Source organism: Garra rufa, chromosome 16 (genome assembly GCF_049309525.1).
Source record: "Garra rufa chromosome 16, GarRuf1.0, whole genome shotgun sequence".
Taxonomy (NCBI): domain Eukaryota; kingdom Metazoa; phylum Chordata; class Actinopteri; order Cypriniformes; family Cyprinidae; genus Garra; species Garra rufa.
The window spans coordinates 33,855,431-33,877,139 of NC_133376.1; the positions used below are offsets into that span (position 1 = coordinate 33,855,431).

General features: G+C 36.7%; 1 protein-coding gene across 1 annotated transcript; it reads left to right on the forward strand.

The window, feature by feature from the left end:
- The first annotated feature begins 2,497 nt into the window (after positions 1-2,497).
- sesn4 (sestrin 4) lies at positions 2,498-21,316 on the forward strand. The gene is made up of 8 exons (XM_073820457.1): positions 2,498-2,645; positions 11,433-11,630; positions 12,919-13,347; positions 15,280-15,394; positions 15,602-15,726; positions 16,699-16,865; positions 17,032-17,176; positions 18,849-21,316. The coding sequence occupies exons 1-8, from the start codon at positions 2,580-2,582 to the stop codon at positions 18,936-18,938; spliced, it is 1,335 nt and encodes a 444-aa protein (XP_073676558.1). The 5' UTR covers positions 2,498-2,579; the 3' UTR covers positions 18,939-21,316.
- The last annotated feature ends 393 nt before the right edge of the window (positions 21,317-21,709 follow it).

Below are 21,709 nucleotides of genomic sequence, written 5' to 3' on the forward strand. Positions count from 1 at the left end.
AGTTTTATCTCGACCAAATATTGTCCTATTCTAACAAACCATACATCAATAAAAAACTTTATTTATTCAGCTTTCGGATCATGTATAAATCTCAATTTCCAAAAAACTGACTGGTTTTGTGGTCCAGGGTCACATATTTGATGAATAATCTGGAAAAATGTAAAATATAGTTGTTTATGTTTAAAAGATGTGGGGATTTATACTCACTGAATGACAAAAAGCTGTGTTTTTTAAGTCCCGGTATATTTATGGAGGGTACAGCTGTTGTCAGGAAGGGAACAACCAAGAACGTTGTCCTGAAAGCCCAAAAGGTCCTGTACAATATAGCCCTCTCAATTGGCACAGGAGACTGAGTTACACCCATAAAAGTGTGTCCTAGGCCCCATGATTTTAAGCAGTGGGCCTGCTGTATTCACTAGCTCCTAGAATTGTCTCTTTGTGCATTATTGTGCAATTTTCCAAATGCATTACTCAAGCGTATTTCAGTTAAGGAAAAAAAAAACATAGTAGGCCTTTAGCTGGGAGAGTCTCAACTGGTGGAAAATAGGAGTACAAGAATGATTTCTATTATAAACAACAATTATACCCTGTGACTAAATTTGCATAATATATCAACCCTAAATAGTAGCCTTTTCAAGATTACTAATCTCGAATACTAGATAGTGTGCATATTGGAACACGGTGATAATGGATTATCTTTCCCCCAGTCACTAAGATAAAACTCTTTCAAGGAATATTTACCCAAAAATGGAAATTCTGTCTTTAATACTCACCCTCATGTCATTCCAAACCCGTAAGACCTTCGTCGGTCTTCACAATGTCAATTAGGACATTTTTGATGAAATTCAAGAGCTTTTTGACCCTCCATAGGCGGTCCTACCACGTTTAGGTCCCAGAAAGGTACCATGAATATCGACCATGTAACATCAGTGGTTCAACCGTAATTTTATTAAACTATGAGTATACTTTTTGTGTGCAAAAAAAAATACTTACTATTGACCACTATTGATAACCAATGACATTACAGCCTTGACGTCATTCAATTTCAGTTCAGAGTTGTGAGTGTTCGCCATTTATGGATACCATAGGAATGAATAGCTGAATCCCACCTATTGCAAAATGTCAGTACCTACTTTTATAAAACAGCCTTTTTTCCAGTGTAAAGACTGAAAAAACTTCAATCCAAAAGTATTGTTTAGTGCAGTGGTTCTCAATCCTGGTCCTGGAGGACCCCTGCTCTGCACATTTTGCATGTCTCCCTGATTAAAATCATCAGCTCATTAGGAGAGAGATCCATGAACTGAACTAACAAGCTGAAGATCTCAATCAGGTGTGTTAAATAAGAGAGACATGCAAAATGTGCAGAGCAGGGGTCCTCCAGGACCAGGATTGAGAACCACTGGTTTAGTGTAAAACATGTTGGAAATTAGCCGATAGGCGATTGATTCATTAAATGATAAGCTTTTCCTCTAAAAAGCTTTTTATTCAACATAGTGAAGCCTCTCCTCCATTGGTTTCCATTCAAAGAAATAGGCCTCTGGTCTCCCAAACTGGAAGTGTTAGCTTTTAGCCATTACGCTTTTTTGGCTAAAGGTTGCAGACTTGCCTTCTTTGGCTTTGATTCTTCTCCTCCACGTCACCTTAGCGGTCATTTTGTAGAATACCACGATGCATTCGCATGCTTTTCTCTGAACGTAAACGAGGCACAGCGTGAGCGTTATGGCACTCTACAAAATGGCCACTAAGGTGATGCAGAGGAGAAGAATTGCTGAATTAAGTTGTTTTTTTAGTTCTTTGTGCAACAAAGAATATTCACATACTGTTCGTAAAATTACAGTTGAACCACTGATGTCACATGGAATGTTTTGACAATGTTCTTGATACCTTTTTGGACCTTGAACTTGGTAGGACACGTGGTAGGACCCTTGCTGTCTATGGAGAGCTAGAAAGCTCTCAGATGTCATCAAAAATATCTTAATTAATAAGGTCTTACGGGTTTGAAACAACATTGGGTGAGTAATTAATGACAGAAATTTTTATTTTTGAGTGAACTGTCCCTTTAAGGTTCTTCTGAATAGTGCTTGGATCACCACAGTACAGAATATAGAGCTTCAAATGAGATAATTTAAACACTTTCTTTGTTGTTTACTTGAATGTCTTTGGTCGAGTGAAATAACGTCCAAATAATTCATTCAAAACAAGCTATAAGTTATCCTCACAGACAGACAGTGCAGTTGTCAGGTTGCGTTTCGTCATGAAATTGGGCGGGTTTAACGTGTTTAACAGACAGGTACTTTTCCACCACATGACAGCGCTCATTGGCTCGGATGTCGGGCGAACACAGCCGTCGCAGCACTAAAAACTGATTGGCCTGCGCTGCACTCTTAGACCCGCCCCCCAAGCGTTCTGATTGGACGCCATTACCGTGGAAATGTCAGTCAATAGTTTTTTCGCCCAGTGACACTGCAGCTGTATGTCCGGACATGTAGATCTCATAGCGGCTTGGCCTTTGTTAGCGAGTCGGTAAGAAGAACCAAGAAAGCCGGAGGAGCCGCATTCATGCACTTACAGGGAGGAAAATGATCATCTGCACGAAAAACATGGATTATCGCCTTGGAACCCAGTGCCAGTTTGTTCAAAATCAGGTAACGTACATGACTAAAGTTAAGATGATAACTGTAAACCCTAGTTGTATCTAATGTAGACTCTTGCTGGGAAGTTTCAAAGTTGACAGTTCATCCACTTATCTAAAGCATCGACTCTTTAATGTCGTTCATTCATTCAGATTTAAAACGCTTTTCAGGTGTGTCTTTATTTTTAAATGCATATTCAAAAGACTCGTCGCCGTAAGCAATATCCGTTATTTTTTATCAAGACTGATATATATTTGCAGAAACCATCCGTTTTAGATACATCTTTGTATTGTATTTGTATTGTTACGTTACTCTGAACGCCACTTTTCAACCAATGACTAACGTTATTTGTTTCGAGTTTTAAACGCCAATCCGTTGTCAATTATTTATTGTTCCTAAAATTAAGTTTTGATCAGACAGAAATGTTTTCACCATGTAGCTTTACAGGCTTTACAGTTAATTTTACTCGGATTTAACAGCGTGTGTGCTGCAACACATCTGTCATCTAACAATAGGTAACAATAGTGATCTTATGACATTTTGTTTTTGTATTTTATAGAATGAAAAGCTGTGCAAATACATTGCATTCATGACAAAGAGTGAGATAAGCTATGTAAGCCTCTTTGTCGTGCATATGGTTAGTTCACACTTAAATTGGGTTTAGATAGCAATTGTTTCATATTGCAACTATTACACCGACTAAGCGTTAAAAAAAACCTGATGTTAAATATCCCAAGTATTAAGACTGCAGTCTGGAACAATCTTGAAAGCCTTTGGTGCAGATAAAGCCATGGCTATGGGTTAATAATCTTAACCTACATGACAATGAGATTTTTTTTTATTGATGCTGGCATGTTAAAGTTTCATAGGTTTGACACTCTTAATCCCATCTGAGGTCTTTATTTCTAAATTGTTGTTGTTTCTAAAAATGAATCTCCTGTTTTATACACTAAGACTGATTTCGTATCTTCGGGTCGTTTCGACAGGAACATTCATTTCTCCTTATTTTTTCCGCCTTATTTTCATCTTCAAGTACATTCTCTCATCAAATGCTTCCGTATAAGCTTTTGTACAAATGAAAATGTCGTAGTGTAATTTTTCGCAGTTCATGTCGCGAGCACAAAGCCCTTTGTAGTTTCAAGCGTAAGCCGTGACACGACAGTCTGCAAGACTCTAAAGGAAAATGCCACTTATTAACATTTCTTCATGCTTGAGTTTTTACTCTTGTTGTGTGAGTGTTTTCTCTTTCTTCCATTTGTATGATGTGATGCTGATGTACTGCCAATCAAAGTTGTTTTTCTCCCATTCGCCTGCAGTACCGCTTGCAACCTGAGGGGGCCGCTGTTGTGGCGGTGCTGCTGCGCATACAGGAGAACAATAGAGGAATGTGTCATTTAAACATTTCTCAGAAATATGCTCTCATTTGCCAGGCCATAAAATCCCCCAGGCTTTTTCTTGGATTGTTAACATTATAAACTCGTTCCTTTTTTCCCCCCTCAACTAACCACTAGTCTATTTGTAAAAGATACTCTTCAGAAAAATGTCTGTAGGTGAGAAGTAGCATAATGGCATAGTACGTGTTTCAAAGATCCCTGATGTGTTTTTCACATTGAGGGCATTTAATATTCTGTCAGAGCAGAAATATGAATAAATAAGCTTTACTCAATTGATGTATGGTTTGTTAGGGTAGGACAATATTTGGCCGAGATACAACTATTTGAAAATCTGAGGGTGCAAAAAAATCTAAATATTGAGAAAATCTCCTTTCAAGTTGTGCAAATGAAGTTCTTAGTAATGCTTATTACTAATCAAAAACTAAGTACGGAAGGAAATTTACAAAATATCTTTGTGGAACATGATGTGTACTTAAAATCCTGATGATTTTTGGCATAAAAGAAAAATTGATCATTTTGATCCATACAATGTATTTTTGGCTATTGCTGATTATGGCTGGTTTTGTGGTCCAGGGTCACATTTATAGATATATGGTTGAGTCCATGATTCATTTCTGGATATGAAAACCACAAAACACAAAGATGGCATAATAACAAACATAAGATTTCCACAGCAAACCAATTGGAAATGTGATTCATCAATAATCTGCCTTCACCTCACTGTCCGTCAAATGCGACCTGCTGAATGTATGTCTGCTTATGTAAATGTCAGTCTTCCTAGTCGTGTGTCTGTGTGTGTCTGTGTCTGTGTCTGTGTGTGTGTCTGTGTGTGTGTGTGTGTGTGTGTGTGTGTGTGTGTGTGTGTGTGTGTGTGTGTGTGTGTGTGTGTGTGTGTGTGTGTGTGTGTGTGTGTGTGTGTGTGTGTGTCTGTGTGTGTCTGTGTGTGTCTGTGTGTGTCTGTGTGTGTGTGTGTGTGTGTGTGTGTGTGTGTGTGTGTGTGTGTTTGCTGCCGGCCTTGTTTCAGTCCAACCCCCAGTGAGGTGCAGCTGGCTGTTTTGTTCATCCTGGCTTCCAGGTTGGCAAGCCAAAATAGTGTTTCCTTTGTAGAGAGTGAGAAAGATGGGTTTGTGCAACAGCAGTTTGGACATTTGCGCATGTCAAGGACTGAACCCTCCAGGCCTTCTGAGAATGCAGATTAAATATCGCATCTTGCTCTTATTCTGGACTCGGGCCCTGAACCGAAGCCCCCTGTCGTTTAGAGCCTCGTGTTTAGACCGGCCTCAAATGACAAAAGATAAGCAGTAGGCTTATGTTCGTCTGTTTTATTTAAGTAGTGAAATGTCGGACAATTAAAGGGATTGTTCATCCAAAAATACAAATTCTGGTGTCATTTACTCGTGTAGTTTAAAACCTGTATGACTTGTGTTCTTGTGCAAAACACAAAAGGTGATATTTGTGACCCTGAACCACAAAACCAGTCATAAGGGTCATTTTATGCTTTTAAATAAGTTTTCCATTGATGAATGGCTAGTTAGGATAGGACAATATTTGGCAGAGATACAACTTTTTGAAAATCTGAAATCTGTGGGTGCAAGAAAAATCAAAATATTGAGAAAATCACCTTTAAAGTTGTCCAAATGAAGTTCTTAGCAGTGCATATTACTAATCAAAAATTAAGTTTTGATATATTTATGGTAGGAATTTAGGAAATTTAAATATCTTCATGGAGCATGATCTTTACTTAATGTCCTAATGATTTTTTTGGCATAAAATAAAAATCAATAATTCTAACCTATACATTGCATTTTTGGCTATTGCTACAAATATACCCGTGCTACTTATGACTTATTTTGTGGTCCAGGGTCACATGACAGAATTTAATTTTTGGTTGAACTGTGCTTTTAAGCCCTCTATTACCTTTTAGTATTTTTTTTGTATTTGACCAGCTAGAATAAACACATGAACGCATTCAAATCTCTACACAAGAGTACATGCAAATATATTTAAATCTAAATGCTGTTTTGTTTGTTCATGGAGTGATCTTGCACTTTTTTTTGTGTCTCATATCTCAGATGCTGTTTTAGTTGTTTTAATCAAGCAAATAATTGAATTACAAACTGAAGGCCATGTATGCTGTCATTGTTCACGGAAACAGGAATTACGATTGCTGAAAGTGGCACCTTTACCCAATAAACAAGATTTCAGCTGAATTTAAGGGACTCGCCAAGAGGATATGAGAGTGACTTCCTGTTTCGTGTTGACTGTTGGTAAAGACATGTCGGCGCATGTTACTGGTGCTGATGAGGCATCCTGTATTGGCGAAAAAAATCGCCCCAGGTTTCAAAATAACCTTACACTCTTATTTATGCACTTTATGCCCTATTTGACACGTTTAACCACCATTGCAGCTTGGTATACATATGAAAACTTCGGTTGACAGCATCTGCTGCAGCGTTTTCATTGCGCCGCGCCTGTGTGGGTGTGTGAGCGTCTCTCAGCCTCTCATATGACTTGCATTAGTCTCTAATTTCCCTCTGAAGTTTCATTAGTAGTTAATTGCAAGTTGTTTTGTCTCGTTCCAGGGATACAGACTCCCCCTTGCGATTTTCTGCGGCTGCCGATATGAAATGAACACTCAGTATCGAACCATGATAGCATGTTGAATATCTCTGTATTTGCAGTTGCCTGTTTTTCTGGGTCACCGCTGAGGAGTTTTGGGCTTTGAGACATGTGATCTGTTTACCAGGGAAAGTGCACTTGTACTGGCGTCCCAATGGAGAGTAGTGTTTGAACTGTTGTTTGAGGCTGACCTCAACATCTTAGTCTTGTTTAACTGTTTGTCCTGATGTGGCTTGTGCTTTATTGCAAATATGGCTCTTGGTTGACTGTATTTTCACTTCTGTATTCTTAAAGCTTTTCCCAGCGCAAAATGCTTATGGTATGTAAACAGGTGCATGCCAGTTCACATACTTGTGCACCATTTTATAATATACACTACCAGTCAAAAGTTTTTGAACCATAAGATTTTTTTATTGTTTTTTAAAGAAGTCTCTTCTGCTCACCAAGCCTGTATTTATTTGGAGCAACGTACAGCAAAAACTGTACAATTTTGGAACATTTGTACTATTTATAATAACTGTTTTCTATTTTAATATTTTAACATGTCATTTATTCCTGTGATCAAAGATACAATTTCAGCATCATTACTCCAGTCTTCAGTGTGACATGATCCTTCAGAAATCATTCTAATATGCTGATTTGCTATTCAGTAAACATGTTTTATTATTATCAATATTTAAAACAGTTAAGTACCTTTTTTTCAAGATCCTTTGAATAGAAAGATCCAAAGATCAGCATTAATCTGAAATAAAAAGCTTTTTTAACATTATACATTATACCATTCAAAACCTTGGAGTTTTGTGAAAAGAAATGATAGAAATGAATACTTTTATTTAGCAAGGAAGCTTTAAATTGATCAAAAGTGATGATAAAGACATTCGTGATATTACAAAAGATTTCTGTTTCAGTTAAATGCTTTTCTTTCGAACTTTCTATTCATCAAAGAAACCTGAAACAATTCTATTCAGCTGTTTTCAACATAAAAATAATAAATGTTTTTTGAGCAGTGAATCGCAATATTAGAATGATTTCTGTAGGATCATGTGACACTGAACACTGGAGTAATGATGCTAAAAATACAGCTTTGAAATCACAGGAATAAATTATATTTTAAAATACATTCAAATGTAAATCAGTTATTTTAAATAGTAAAAATATTTCAAAATTTTATCAAGTGAATGCAGGCTTGGTGAGCAGAAGACACTTCTTTAAAAAAAGTAAACATCTTACTGTTCAAAAACTTTTGACAGGTACAAAGAAATGGCAAGTAACACATAGAGTTAAACATGACATTTTAAAGCAGAAAGCCTAGAGTAGTATTTTCTTGTAAAATGTATTCCAGTTTACATTTCCAATTTCCTGTTTTAGTTAACTGGAAATTCCAGAAAGAAAAAGTGCACGTTAAATACCTGGAAGATGCATGTAATTAACCAAAAAAAAGTGTGGAATGGTGAACATTTCATCCGCTCAAAATTTGCTTTTTTGTAACACACGAGGGGACGGGCTATTAGACTCCGGTGTTGGATGACAAAATAACTTTATAAAGTTCATATATTCAGTAGAGTTACTTGAGCGTATTAACAGATGTACGGAAGTTATGCAAAAATAGATGTTGATAGGCATTTGATCTGGAGTATCATAATGCCAGGCTTTCTAGGTAACTGTAATGTTAGTCCATGATGCTTTGTATGGCATGTTTTGCTTGCACATGTTTCGCAAGCCTCGACTCTGTTGAATGACAAGACACCTGTATCTCGAGCAGAAACAGCGCAGCTTTCAGCGCCGCCTTGACACGGATCTTTTTCCTTGATAGAAGAGAGTGTCTTTGTTCCTGTTTCATCAAGTTGCCTCTCAAAATGAGTCATCATCAACCAGATGTAGTATGATCTTAATATTAAATGTTAAGTTTACGGCATTCGAAACACCTCAGTAAACAGGTTAGACTGACACATTTTCCACTGGAGGACAACCGCTGTCTGCACCTCAATGCAGAACATTGGAAATACTTGTTAAGAAGCAAATATTGACTGACGGTTTAGTCTAGTTTTTAAGTTCATATCCTTTCATGAGCGTTTACTTGATGAACCTGTCTGGAGAGATGTTTATGACTTCCCGCATAAGTAAAACGCTGTCATCTTTGTTATTTCATGGTGTCGCTTGCACAGGAATGGCGTTTCTTTCTAATCTATGCATGTGCTATCTCAGCTGTCCTCTAGAACTATTTATAACCCTCTCCTTTCTGTCAAGCACTGTATGAAGAGCTGGGACTGGACAGTCGATCCATAGGCCTGGTTGAAATTTATTATCCGCATATTTTCCCCAACATTCAGTAATGAAGAAAGTGAACAGTATCAGTGGTATTTAGCGCCTCAAAGGGATTGTAGGCACAGTACGTGCCGTGCTATCAGTGTGAATCTTCAGTACTGTCAAGAAGAGTTATGGTGGCCAAGAGCTGTTTTGGCCACGGCTCTCAGTTGTCCTCCGTAACTATGTAACAAGATTTCAGTCAATACGTGACCACGTTCATGTTTGTGATCGGTCAGAGCTCATCCTCCCCCCAGAAAGTGTAACCGACCCCCTCGTCGCCATGACTGACTCTTGTCAGACCCACGGAGCAGAGGTTTACTCGAAGGAAGTACTAAAGCCACCCACTCATGTGTGAAAACTACGACAGGAACTTATATCACATACTAGAAATGAGAGCCAAGACTAGGGTGAGATTTATTGGGAAACAATCCACAATATCGATAACAAACTTGAGCAAAGTAATCTTTAGCCTACACTACCAGTCAAAAGTTTTTGAACAGTAATTTTGTAATGTCTCTTCTGCTCACCAAGCTTGAATTTATTTGGTTTAGTACAGCAAAAATTTTGAAATATTTTTTACTATTTAAAATAACTGTTGAGTATTTGAATATATTATAAAATGTAATTTATTCCTATGATTTCAAAGCTGAATTTTTAGCATCATTACTCCACTCACGTGATCCTTCAGAAATCATTCTAATATTCTGATTTGCTGCTCAAAAACATTTTTTTTTTATGATGTTGAAAACAGCCAAATAGAATTCTTTCTGGTTTCTTTGAATAGAACGTTCAGAAGAACAGCATTTATGAATGTCTTTATCATCAATTTAAAGCGTCCATGTTAAATAAAAGTATTAATTTCTATAATTCCCCCTAAAAAAATATATAAATACTGCCGCCAAGCTTTTAATGGTATAGTGTATAATGTTACAAAAGCTTTGTATTTGAGATTAATGCTGATCTTTGGATCTTTTAAATATTTGATGATAATATTAGAATGATTTCTGAAGGATCACGTGACACTAAAGACTGGAGTAATGATGCTGAAAATGTAGCTTTGATCACAGGAATAAATTACATTTTAAAATATATTTAAATAGAAGTTATTTTAAATAGTTTAAAAAAAAATCACAATTTTACTGTTTTTGCTGTACTTTGGAGCAAATAAATGCAGGCTTGGTGAGCAGAAGTGACTTCTTTGAAAAAAAAACATTTAAAATCTTACTGTTTTAATGGTAGTTTATATGTGTAAAGAACTGTAAGTAATTATAAAATAATTGGACACATTTGGGAAACAATAAAATTGATTTTGTAAAACAATAAATTAAAAGGAGGCTTGGGTTAAAAAAAAAAGGTAAATTAAAAGGTAGCTAAGTTTACTAATTAAGTTATGTTTACATTCATTCTCAAGGTCTTATAAACATGAGGAAAGCTTTTCCATCCACATTAATGGTTTTAAATAAAAAAAATTTGATCAAAAAAAAAATAGAATTATATATTGCACAGCACTAGCCTCGACTCATTTTAGTTTTATTGTTGTTTGTTAATCAAAAATCTACCGTTATTGTGTCACTTCTGAACCTTTAAAATGGGTTTCAAAATGCGTCAAACTTGCAGACCATGACGTACTTCTGTGTGGAATTGTGAAATAACTAAATAGTTTCAAAACAGTTAATGTAACTACAGCTTGGTGCACAACTATGAAAACTTTTCTTGTTTACAATCTAGCACTGATAAGTAGCTTTTTACTAGCTCTCCTTCTGTTTGTTTCAGTTGTTCTGTCACTGCTCTCCAGCCTCCTGTTTCTTACTCTTCTCTCTCTCTGTGAGGAGCTCAAACAGGAGGGGAGTGGGCAGGATTTCCATAATCCCACAGTCAGACACAAAGCAGGCCAAAGGCGCAGGCACAAGGCCTCGGTTGGCCTTCACAGTCAGCATTTAAAAACATGAAGACATGGATCAGCAGATCTCCTCAAAACCAGTCAAACAAGGACACCAGGATTTCATATTTGCCATTTTCACATGATTTTCCTTTCCTCAAATTGTCTACAATAGTCTCCTATGCTAAATACGGATAACTGAAGCACAACTCCCAAATTGTGCCTGTGATTAAACATGGGTATGGTGTCCGTTGCTGTTTTTATAATCTGGATGTATTTTAAGCATCTTGGGGTGTGAAAGTGGGAGATTGAGGTCGACAGACGTCTGTCTGGTCTGTATGCTAAAAGAGGCCGAAACAGCACTGTTAGTCTATTACTGTCCTTCGATACCCGCAGAACCCACAGCAGACGCCGTGTTTGTTTGCTACAGTTTCTTTACTTCTTGGGAACTATTTGAGGAATGCGGTAAACACCAGTGAATGGTATTTTATGGTGATTTCTCTGAGTTTAACCTCAACAGATTATTTTTTTTTAACTAAATGCACTGAATCTCCCTTGTGTTAATCAATTTCACAATGCTGTTTTATTTTTCTCTGGCAGGTGATGGTGAACTCTGAGAAAGACCGTGCTTCTCTCTTGTGTATGAAGGCTCTGGCCAACAGAGGGCGTCTGGACTCGGTGTCTCAGCAGATGGCCTCTCACCCACAGTACCTGGAGAGTTTCCTGCGCACACAGCACTACATCCTCTATATGGATGGCCCATTGCCCCTGCACTACCGCCACTACATTGCCATCATGGTATGAGCATGCTTAAACATGCTTTACAGTCAGTCAGAATCTCAAATAATGTCTCAGGTTAAAGGAGAAGAACTTCCAGAATAAGAAATTTACAGATAATTTACTCCTATGTTTATGTCTTTCTTTCTTCAATCGTAAAGAAATTATTTTTTTAGGAAAATATTTCAGGATATTTCTCCATATAGTGAACTTCTATGGTGCCACCGAGTTTGAACTTCCAAAATGCAGTTTAAATGCAGCTTCAAAGCGTTCTTCATGACCCCAGTCGAGAAATAACAGGCTTATTTAGCAAAATGGTCAGTTATTTTCTAAAAAAAAAATGGACAATTTATATACTTTTTAATGTCAAATGCTCATGTTGTCCAGTTCTGCGTGAACTCTGTGTATTCCAGTTTAAGGCAGTTAGGGTATGTTGAAAAACTCCCGTTTCATTTTCTCCTCCAACTTCAAAATCTCTTTCCAAAAAAAAAAACGTAAAACCGTATTAACGGTAGTTTATATGTGTGAAGAGCTGTAAGTAATCTCATGAAAATATAATACAAAATTAAATTAAAGGTTGAAGTTTATTGTTCAACCAAGTTGTGTTCACATTCATTCTCAAGATCTTATAAACGTGGAAAGCATTACCTTCCCCATTAATGGTATGAAAAAAATATTGTGATTAAATATCGATATCAAATAAAATGTAAAAAATCATGCTGCACAGGACAAGCCTAGACTCACTGAAGTTTCATTCCTGTTTGTTAGTCAAAACTCTACCGTCATTGTGTTAAAATGTACTTTTGAACCTTTAAAATGGCATTCAAAATGCGTCAAACTTGCAGAACATGATGTATTTCTGTGATGAATTGTGAAATCGGTATTGTTTTTTTCCCCAGCCACTTAGCCTTTGTTACCTCACCAGAAAAAATAAGTAGTTTCAAAATTTTTAAGTTGGAGAAGAAAATGAGATGGGAGTTTGTCATAAACCAGAATACGCAGAGTTGACACAGAGAGACAAGACGAGCACTTGAGGTTAAAAAGTATATAAATTGTCAATTTTTTAGAAAATAACCGATCGTTTCACTAGAAAAGACCCTTTCGCCTCGGCTGGGATCATTTAGAGCCCTTTGAAGCTGCATTAAACTGTATTTTGGAAAGTCCACTATATGGATGTTTTCCTCAAAAAACATAATTCTTTACGACTGAAGAAGGAAAGACCAGAACATGTTGGATGAGTAAATTATCTGTAAATTTTTGTTCTTAAAGTGAACTTCTCTTTTAACTGATAAATGTATCTGTGTTTCAGGCTGCGGCACGGCATCACTGTAGGTACCTGGTGTCTCTGCACTCGGCTCAGTTTCTGCGTGTGGGTGGAGACCCGTTATGGCTTCAGGGGTTGGAGGCCGCACCCCTGCGTCTACGGCACCTCGATCACATCAACAAGGTCCTGGCCCATCAGCCTTGGCTCACGGCACGCTCGCACATACAGGCTCTGCTCAAGACGGGAGAGCAGTGCTGGTCTCTGGCTGAGCTGGTTCAGGCCGTGGTTCTGCTGGCCCACTGTCACTCCCTTTGCAGTTTCGTTTTCGGTTCTGGTTCCGACTCGGACGCCATTCCCACTCCCAGAGTGCATCACGGCACACCCCCCGGCTACTGTCTCTGTGACGCTGCCAACGGCAACACCACCTTATCGTCACCCCCTGCTGGACCCACAGAGAAGGCGCCACGACGAAGGGTACGGATAAGCATTCACAACTGTTTTGGTTGTTAAGGAGGTTCTTGATTATTTACTCACCCCCATGTCATCCAAGATGTTCATTTCTTTCCTTCTTCAGTTGACAAAAAATTAAGGTTTTTGAGGAGAACATTCCAGGATTTTTCTCCAAATAGTGGACTTCAATTGGGATCTGTGGGTTAAAGGTCCAAATTACAGTTTCAGTGCAGCTTCAAAGGGCTCTACATGATCCCAGCTGAGGAATAAGGGTCTTATCTAGCAAAACAATCGGTCATTTTCTAAAGAAAATAATAACCACAAATGCTTGTCTTGCACTAGCTTGAAATTGCGTAGTCACACGTGCCGTAGGCTAAAGTACCGACCCAGTGTTTACAAAGCAAACATGCAAAAAAGTCAAACGTCCTTTACAAAAAAGGTAAAACAACTTATGTTGGACGATTTTGAAGTTGGATAAGAAAATGAGATGGAGTTTTTCGCCCTACCCTACCTTTTTGAACCGAAGTACACAGATGTAGAACTAACCACACTTGACCTTTCCAACATGATTACGTAATGTGTGAAGTCGAGCTTCTGCAAGATGAGCATTTTTGGTTAAAATGTAGAAAACAATTGAAAATGACTGATTGTTTTGCCAGATAAGACTCTTATTCCTCGGCTGGAATAAAGAACCCTTTGAAGCTGCATTGAAACTCCAATTTGGACCTTCAACCTGCTGATCCGCATTGAAGTCCACTATATGTGGAAAAATCCTGGAATGTTTTCCTCAAAAACCTTAAATTCTTTTTGACTGAAGAAAGAAAGACATGGGGGAATTTTTTATTCTGGAAGTGAACTAATTCTTTTATTGATCTGAAGTGATAGTAAATATGTTATTAGAAACTATGTTAATATTTCAAACAAATGCTGTTCTTTTTATTCATCAAAGAATGGAAAAATGTATCTTGGTTTCCACAAAAAATATTAGGCACACAACTGTTTTCAACATGGATTTTAATAATGAATATTTATTGAGCAGCAAATCCGCATATTAGAATGACTTCTAAAGGACCATGTGACGCTGAAGACTGGAGTAATGATGCTGAAAATTAAGCTTTGCATCACAGGAATAAATTACATTTTAAAATGAAAAGAAAACGGTCATTTTAAATTGTAATAATATTTCACAAAACACTGTTTTACTGTGTTTTTGATTAAATAACAGCAACCTTGGTGAGCATAAGAGTCTTCTTTTATAAAATATTAAAAAAGAAATGGTAGTTTGCTGTAAGACTACTTTAATTATATCACAAATACTACAAAAAAAACCATCAAAATCACAGTCTTCCTGCTCTTCTGTAATTTTCGTAATAGGCCTGCTTTGATCATAGTGATATCACTTGAATACTTGGGAACTGAAGTGGCACTATCAGCTTTGTAGAAAGACTGCTATCATTATTTATTTTTTAACTCAGATATGTGGCCCTGGACCACAAAACCAGTCATAGGGTTCAATTTTTTGAAATTGAGATGTATACATTTGAGAGCTGTAAATAAATAAGCTTTCCATTGATGTATGGTTTGTTAGGATAGGACAATATTTGGCAGAGATACAATTTGAAAATCTAGAATGTTTTTTTGAGAAAATCGCCTTTAAAGTTGTTCAAATTAAGTTCTTAGCAATGCATATTACTATTAAAAATTGATGTTTTGATATATTTACAGTATGAAATTTACTTCATGGAACATGATCTTTACTTAATATGCTAATGATTTTTGGCATAAAAGAAAAATCAAATAATTTTGACCTATACAATGTATTTTTAGCTATTGCTACAAATATACCCTTGGTACTTGAATAACAATATTTTTGAAATCCTTTTACAGCAGTGTGAAGTCAGTTGTAATACAGGCATAACCTGCATGGCTTGTTTTTAACAGCTGGCTGTTTTTTAGTCCTTAGACTCCAGCTGTGAAGTCGCTTGCCTTCGAGAACAAATTCAAAAATCACAGGAGGAGATCAAGGAAAGAAAAGCAGACCGACTCCATTCGCAGACACTCCTACATGCAGGTAAGATGTTATTCGTCAGTCCAAAGCCAGTGTGTCATGTAACCATGTTTCCCAATGCTGCTGTAAACAGGATGTGTAATTTTGGATTGGGATGAGTGTTTAGAAAGTTATTTTTACACAAGGGCCTTTTCTTGTGTATATATCGCTCCCTCATGGACCCTCTTTCGTAACCTGCTTTTCTCTTTCTCAAATGCAACTCCATATTAGATGTGGAGGAGGAGGACGAGGCGATGTTCTCCGCAGACCCCTCCCGCTTCGTCACAGATCCAGAATTCGGCTACCAGGAATTTGCCAGACGGGAGGAGGACCATTTCCAAGTATTTCGGGTGCAGGTGGGGACGGAGACTTTGCATTGGGTGTCACCTACCAAAAGTAGTAGCATAAAAGGGTACCAAGGGTCAGAATTACAGCGTATGGCCTTCCTTCTCAAGACTGTCATCACTTAACGTTACTCTCCGAACCTTAAATGGAAGCTTTGTGCTGCTGACAAGTCCTCTCAAATGGCAGTTTCATTCAAGTAGGCTTCTACATTTGATTTGAATGGGAGTTGTACGCAACTCCTGTAGTTAAAAATAGTTTGTTTTATCCCAACTTATACTGAGAAGTTTATGGTTAGAAAGAAAGAAACTAACTCTTTCATTATCTATATTGTTACAAAGCAAATAAATGCTGTTCTTTAATTAAAATTAAATAAAAATAACTTAATATAACTATTGTTTTGTTAAGCTGCAAATCAGCATATTTGAATTATTTCTAAAAGATCATGTGACACTGAAGACTGGAGTAATGAGTAATCAAATTTTGATTTTTTTTTATAAGATTTTTATTGTTTTTTTTTTTTTAAAGAAGTCTCTTCTGCTTCTGAAAGCCTGCATTTATTTGATCCGAAATACAGCAAAAGCAGTAATATTGTGAAGAAATTATAAAAAATTACTATTTTTGTTTAGCAAGGAAGCTTTAAATTAATCTAAACAGGTAGTCTATTTTAAATTATAATATTTCACAATTTTTCTGTTTTTACTGTATTTTTATTAAATAAATCCAGCCTTGGTGAGCATAAAAGACAACTTTAAAAAAAACATTGAAATCTTACCAACCTCAAGCTTTTGAATAGTAGTTTATATGTGGAAAGAAATGTTGTTTTTCTCCCCCTCTGAAAACATTTGGGGGAAGCCTGTTTGAAATGGTCATTTATTTAGGCAAATCTGTTTAGTGATGCAGAAATTCTGCAAGTTTAACACTCTTTAAAATACTGTGGTAAAGATGATGTTATGAATGCTTGATTGGTTTGTCTTTCTGTGCAGGACTATTCATGGGAGGATCACGGCTTCTCGTTGGTGAACAGGCTGTACTCTGATATAGGGCACTTGTTAGACGAGCGATTCCGCAATGTGGCCTCCCTGCCTTTCCCTCACAGCCCCGATCTCAAACGAGCCATCTGGAACTATATCCATTGTATCTATGGAATTAGGTACCCTGGTTCCCTGGTTTTTCACACATTTGCGTTTTGGCACTAGTTTGCATTTTGAATGTGAAAGAAACATGAAAATAAATCTAATGGCAAGCATTCAACTCCACACTCACATCTTGTGACTCAACTAAAAACAAAGTGCTTACATTGATATGTTTGCCCTCAGGTACGATGACTACGATTATGGCGAAGTCAACCGGTTATTGGAGCGTGGACTGAAACTTTATATTAAAGCTGTGGCCTGCTATCCTGACTCCAGCAAGACCCCTCTATGCCCACTGTCCTGGGCCCCTGTCAAAGCTTCAGAGAAGGTGATTTCCTATCTAAACTTGTGCTGCGTACACTTCAGTAACATCTACTAAATCCTATAAAGCCTATTGTGTCATTTAATGTGCAAATTCTCTGAATCGTCACCATGAACTGAAAAACCTGTTGCACACAATCTACTTCATGCATTTTGTCATTTAATAGTTCATATTTTTAGCAACTAAAGGCCTTTTAGTAATTTTAAAAATGTTCCACTTCAGGTTGATTCACATGTGCTTTTGCTGTGAAATCTTATTGTTAGCAATATTTCAGTACTTAGTTTTACTTGATTATCCATATATAATTAGTTTTATAATTAAAGCTCTCCTAAAACAATCATTTAAATCATCTTACTGTGAATTATCTGAGATTTAAATGCGGTTTATGTGGGTAGTTTGATATGAAGATTTTATTTATTTAGAAATCAGAATCAATTTTACTGTTTGGAAATTTATCAGCAGCTGCACCAAACTGCTTATTGTCGCTCAGTTTGGGCTGTTGAATAGAAAAAAAAAAATAGGTGTTTGAGCTTGTATATTATACATATATAATATTTATTTTTTATAAACAAAAAACATGCTTTTTAAAACAATTTTTTATATTTATTAAACTTGCATGTTGTTGACTGTTGTTTTATTCTTGCCATGGCATTAAAAAATACTAATATACACAAGTCAAAAGTTTTTAAACAATTAGATTTTTAATGTTTTTTTTTTTTTTTTTTTTTTAAGAAGACCTTTCTGCTCACCAAGCCTGCATTTATTTAATCCAAAGTACAGGAAAAACAGTACAATTTTAAAATATATTTTTTATATTTGAAATAACTGTTTTTTATTTGAATATGTTTTAAAATGTAATTTATTCCTGCGATTTCAAAGCTGCATTTTTAGCATCATTACTCCAGTCACATGATCCTTCAGAAATCATTTTAATATTCTGATTTGCTGCTCAAAAACATTCATTATGATTATTATTATTGTTATTATTATGTTGAAAGTAGCCAAGTAGAATTTTCTCAGGTTTCTTTGAATCGAAAGTTCAGAGGAACAGCATTTATTTGAAATAGAAATCTTTTGTAACGTTATAAATGTCTTTATCATCACTTTTGATCAATTTAAAGCATCCTTGCTAAATAAAAGTATTTATTTCTATAATTTCTTTCCTAAAAAAAATTAACTACTTATACTCATTAGCTTTTCAATGGTATAGTGTAGAATGTTACAAAAGCTTTTTATTGCAGATAAATGCTGACCTTTGTATCTTTGTTCATCAATGAATCCTGAAAAATTGAATCAACTGTTTTAATATTTAATAATTGTATAATTAATATTAATAATAAAATGTTTCTCGAACAGCAAATCAGCATATTAGAATGATTTCTGGCACTGAAGACTGGAGTAATGATGCTGAAAATGTAGCTTTAATCACAGAAATAAATTATATTTTAAAATATATTATAAATAGAAAGCAGTTATTTTAAATAGTAAAAATATTTCAAAATTTTACTGTTTTTGCAGCACTTTGGATCAAATAAATGCAGGCTTGGTGAGCAGAAGAGACACAAACATTAAAAATCTTACTGTTCAAAAACTTCTGACTGGTAGTGTACCTACTTAAAATGGCTGTACACTATTTCATACATGTTTTAAAACAAACCTTTGTTGTTTTGTCTTTCAGGTTCATGTAAATTTGTTAGTGATGGAGGCCCGTCTGCAGGCTGAGCTGCTCTATGCGCTCAGAGCCATCACTCAATACATGATCGCGTAGGACACGAGCGTTTGGCGCCGCGGAGGGAAATGGTACAACGAAAGTCAAGACAAAGAAATACAAGCAGAGACTCTTCTCGTCTCTGTATTTGTTGTCTCTGAGTTTACCGGTGTGACCTAAGGTACTGCTGTGAAACGTTTCTTTGCCAAAGGTGAAACTTTAAAAGAAAAAAAGTGCAAAGCAATCGCTCTCACCCCTACTGTCAGTTTGCATGTGTTTCTCCTACTCCACCATTTTGTTTCTGTATTTGTCCTCCTTTTTCTACCTTTTTTTTTTTAGTATCTTTATCCCAAATGGTTAATGTGCAATTATTTTTATTCACTTTTTGTTGTTGATGTTGTTATTGTTATTATTAATATTCTCCCGTTTGTTTGGTTTGTTCGTTTTTTGCTGTTGCTATTCAACTGAGTGAGAGGAATAAGTGTCCAACTGTCCATTTCCAAAAGTATCAAAATCTGGAAAGGTCACAGCCAATTTAAGTCACTGTTTACAGAAAATGACAAAGGCTCTCGCTTAACACGGCTTCCAGATATTTCAGGTTTTTTGAATGTGGAATAGTGAGACCAGAGCAAAATATAACAAAGGGTCAGAAAGAAGGTTCAAACGGCTGTAACTTTCTTTTTAAATTAGCACTTTTTAAGACAGTATATATCTATCTCGATAAGCTTTCGACTGTGGGTTCGTTCGGCACACAGCAGGTCATCTAAGTACTGTTTTCGCTCATTTAGATCGATTAGCATTGATGTTGCTTTCCGAAATCTTCCACACGCTCTCCTCTCAGCGTGGGTGCTATAAGGCAGTGATTCTCAATCCTGGTCCTGGGGGACCCCTGCTCTGCACATTTTGCATGTCTCCCTTGTTTAACACACCTGACTGAGATCATTAGCTGATTAGTTCAGTTCATGGATCTCTCTCCTCATAAGCTGATGATCTCAATCAGGTGTTAAATAAGGGAAACATGCAAAATGTGCAGAGCAGGGGTCCCCCAGGACCAGGATTGAGAACCACTGCTATAAGCGATTAAAATGGGTACGTTTATAGGATCCATAATTATAGTCCGATTCATCTCAGTAGGCATCTAAACCGCTTTTACAATGTGAAGATCTAAATTCGACGGGTTCAAAGCAGTTAAAGGAATCGCTTTTTGCTAATCTACTTTTCTTTGTGGTAGTGTTCTCAGTCAGTTTTACCTGCTCTACGTGAACTGGCTAAATTAAAACAGTATGTAAATGAACGTTGGCTATTTTGGAAAACAGTTTAATTTTGAGAGGCCATACTGAAGTGATTGAAAGGACCAGCATTTAGCATTTAGGTTAATGTTGTGCTGGCGTCAGCCTGGATCAGCAACAATTAGGACTTGTTTTTAAACATTTTACCATGTAAAAGTCACCTTGTGTGTGAGAAGGAGCTCAGAATAAGCTTAAAATGTGATTTTAATGTCGACACGCTGGTATAGATCAAATGAAGGACTTCTGACAGAACTATAAGATTTGCAGTCAGCCTGTTGCTATCCTTCCCATAACTGGCCTGCACAAAATTGTATTTTTTTTTTTTTGGTTTTGCACTGAACCTTTTGCACAAAACCCTACGAGTGTGGTTGCAGCTGGCAGCTGTCGTTGTTACAAACCGCTTGGAGAGGCAAAGCCCCTCTGATGCCATGAATATATTCAGTGTCCAGTTTTGTTGACAAGGCCAAATACCTGTACTGTGTCTGGTTACCTAATTACAGTTGGCAGAATGACTTGGGCAACACCTATGGTTGGTTTTGTGTGTTTATTTTTAAACATTGCATTACTTCTGTTCCTGTTTATGTGTCTTGTCAATTTGAGGGTTGTTGACGTCGGTTTTGCTCTTGTCTGAAAAACCAAGGTATGTAAATGAGCAGGAATGTGTACAGGAGCCGCAGTCTGTGCCTTTTGACTACTGATGAGTCACGGCTCATCAGTATGGCGTAACTGGACTCGGAGCTAAGCCTCGTGCCACTGCATTAATTCAGGCTGAGAACGGAAGATGTTTGTCACCCGACGGTAATGGACATCCGTTTGAATAGGACTGCAGCACGGCCATTCTACCTTAAGTGGGACTGTCTTAAATGCTTGTTCTCGAATGGCGGTCTGCCACATCCTTGAAACGTGGAGACTTCCAGACTGTCTCCACTGCCTCAGCTGGAAGACGTTAAGGACTGTGCCTCGGCGGAGGGGACTGAACGAGCATGGCTATTGCCAAAATGTTTATTTACCACGTAAATGTAGGAACTATTAAAAATTTAAACTGACCAAAAAAACAACAAAAAAAACAACAACAATCTTGAAAAAACAAGCAAAAAAAAGTTTTGAAAATGTGAAAGCTTATTTTTTCTATAAAGATATGCAATATCATTGGTGTGTCTTGTTTTTACTTAATCATCAAGTCTGAAAATGAATGTTTTTGTTTAGATTTAGTAAAATAACTCGTCTGAAACTACTAGTGCAATCCTGACATCTAGTGGTGGTATATCTCCATTCGCATTTCTTTGAGAAAATCAGTAATTCAGACATTACATTAAAATATTTCAGCTTCAATACATTTTGGAGTATGTTTAAAAGCAGAAATGGTAAAAGTGAGTGTATTCTTCTGATATGCTCCCTAGGTCTTAGTTCAGGTCAGAGTTTAGATCTAACCTTTATCAAGCTCACCTGAACATCTTCAGGATTGCTACAAAATTACAGGCAGGTGAGTTTGATCAAGTTTGGATCTAAACTCTGCGGGACAATACGCCTCCAGGCAGGGAC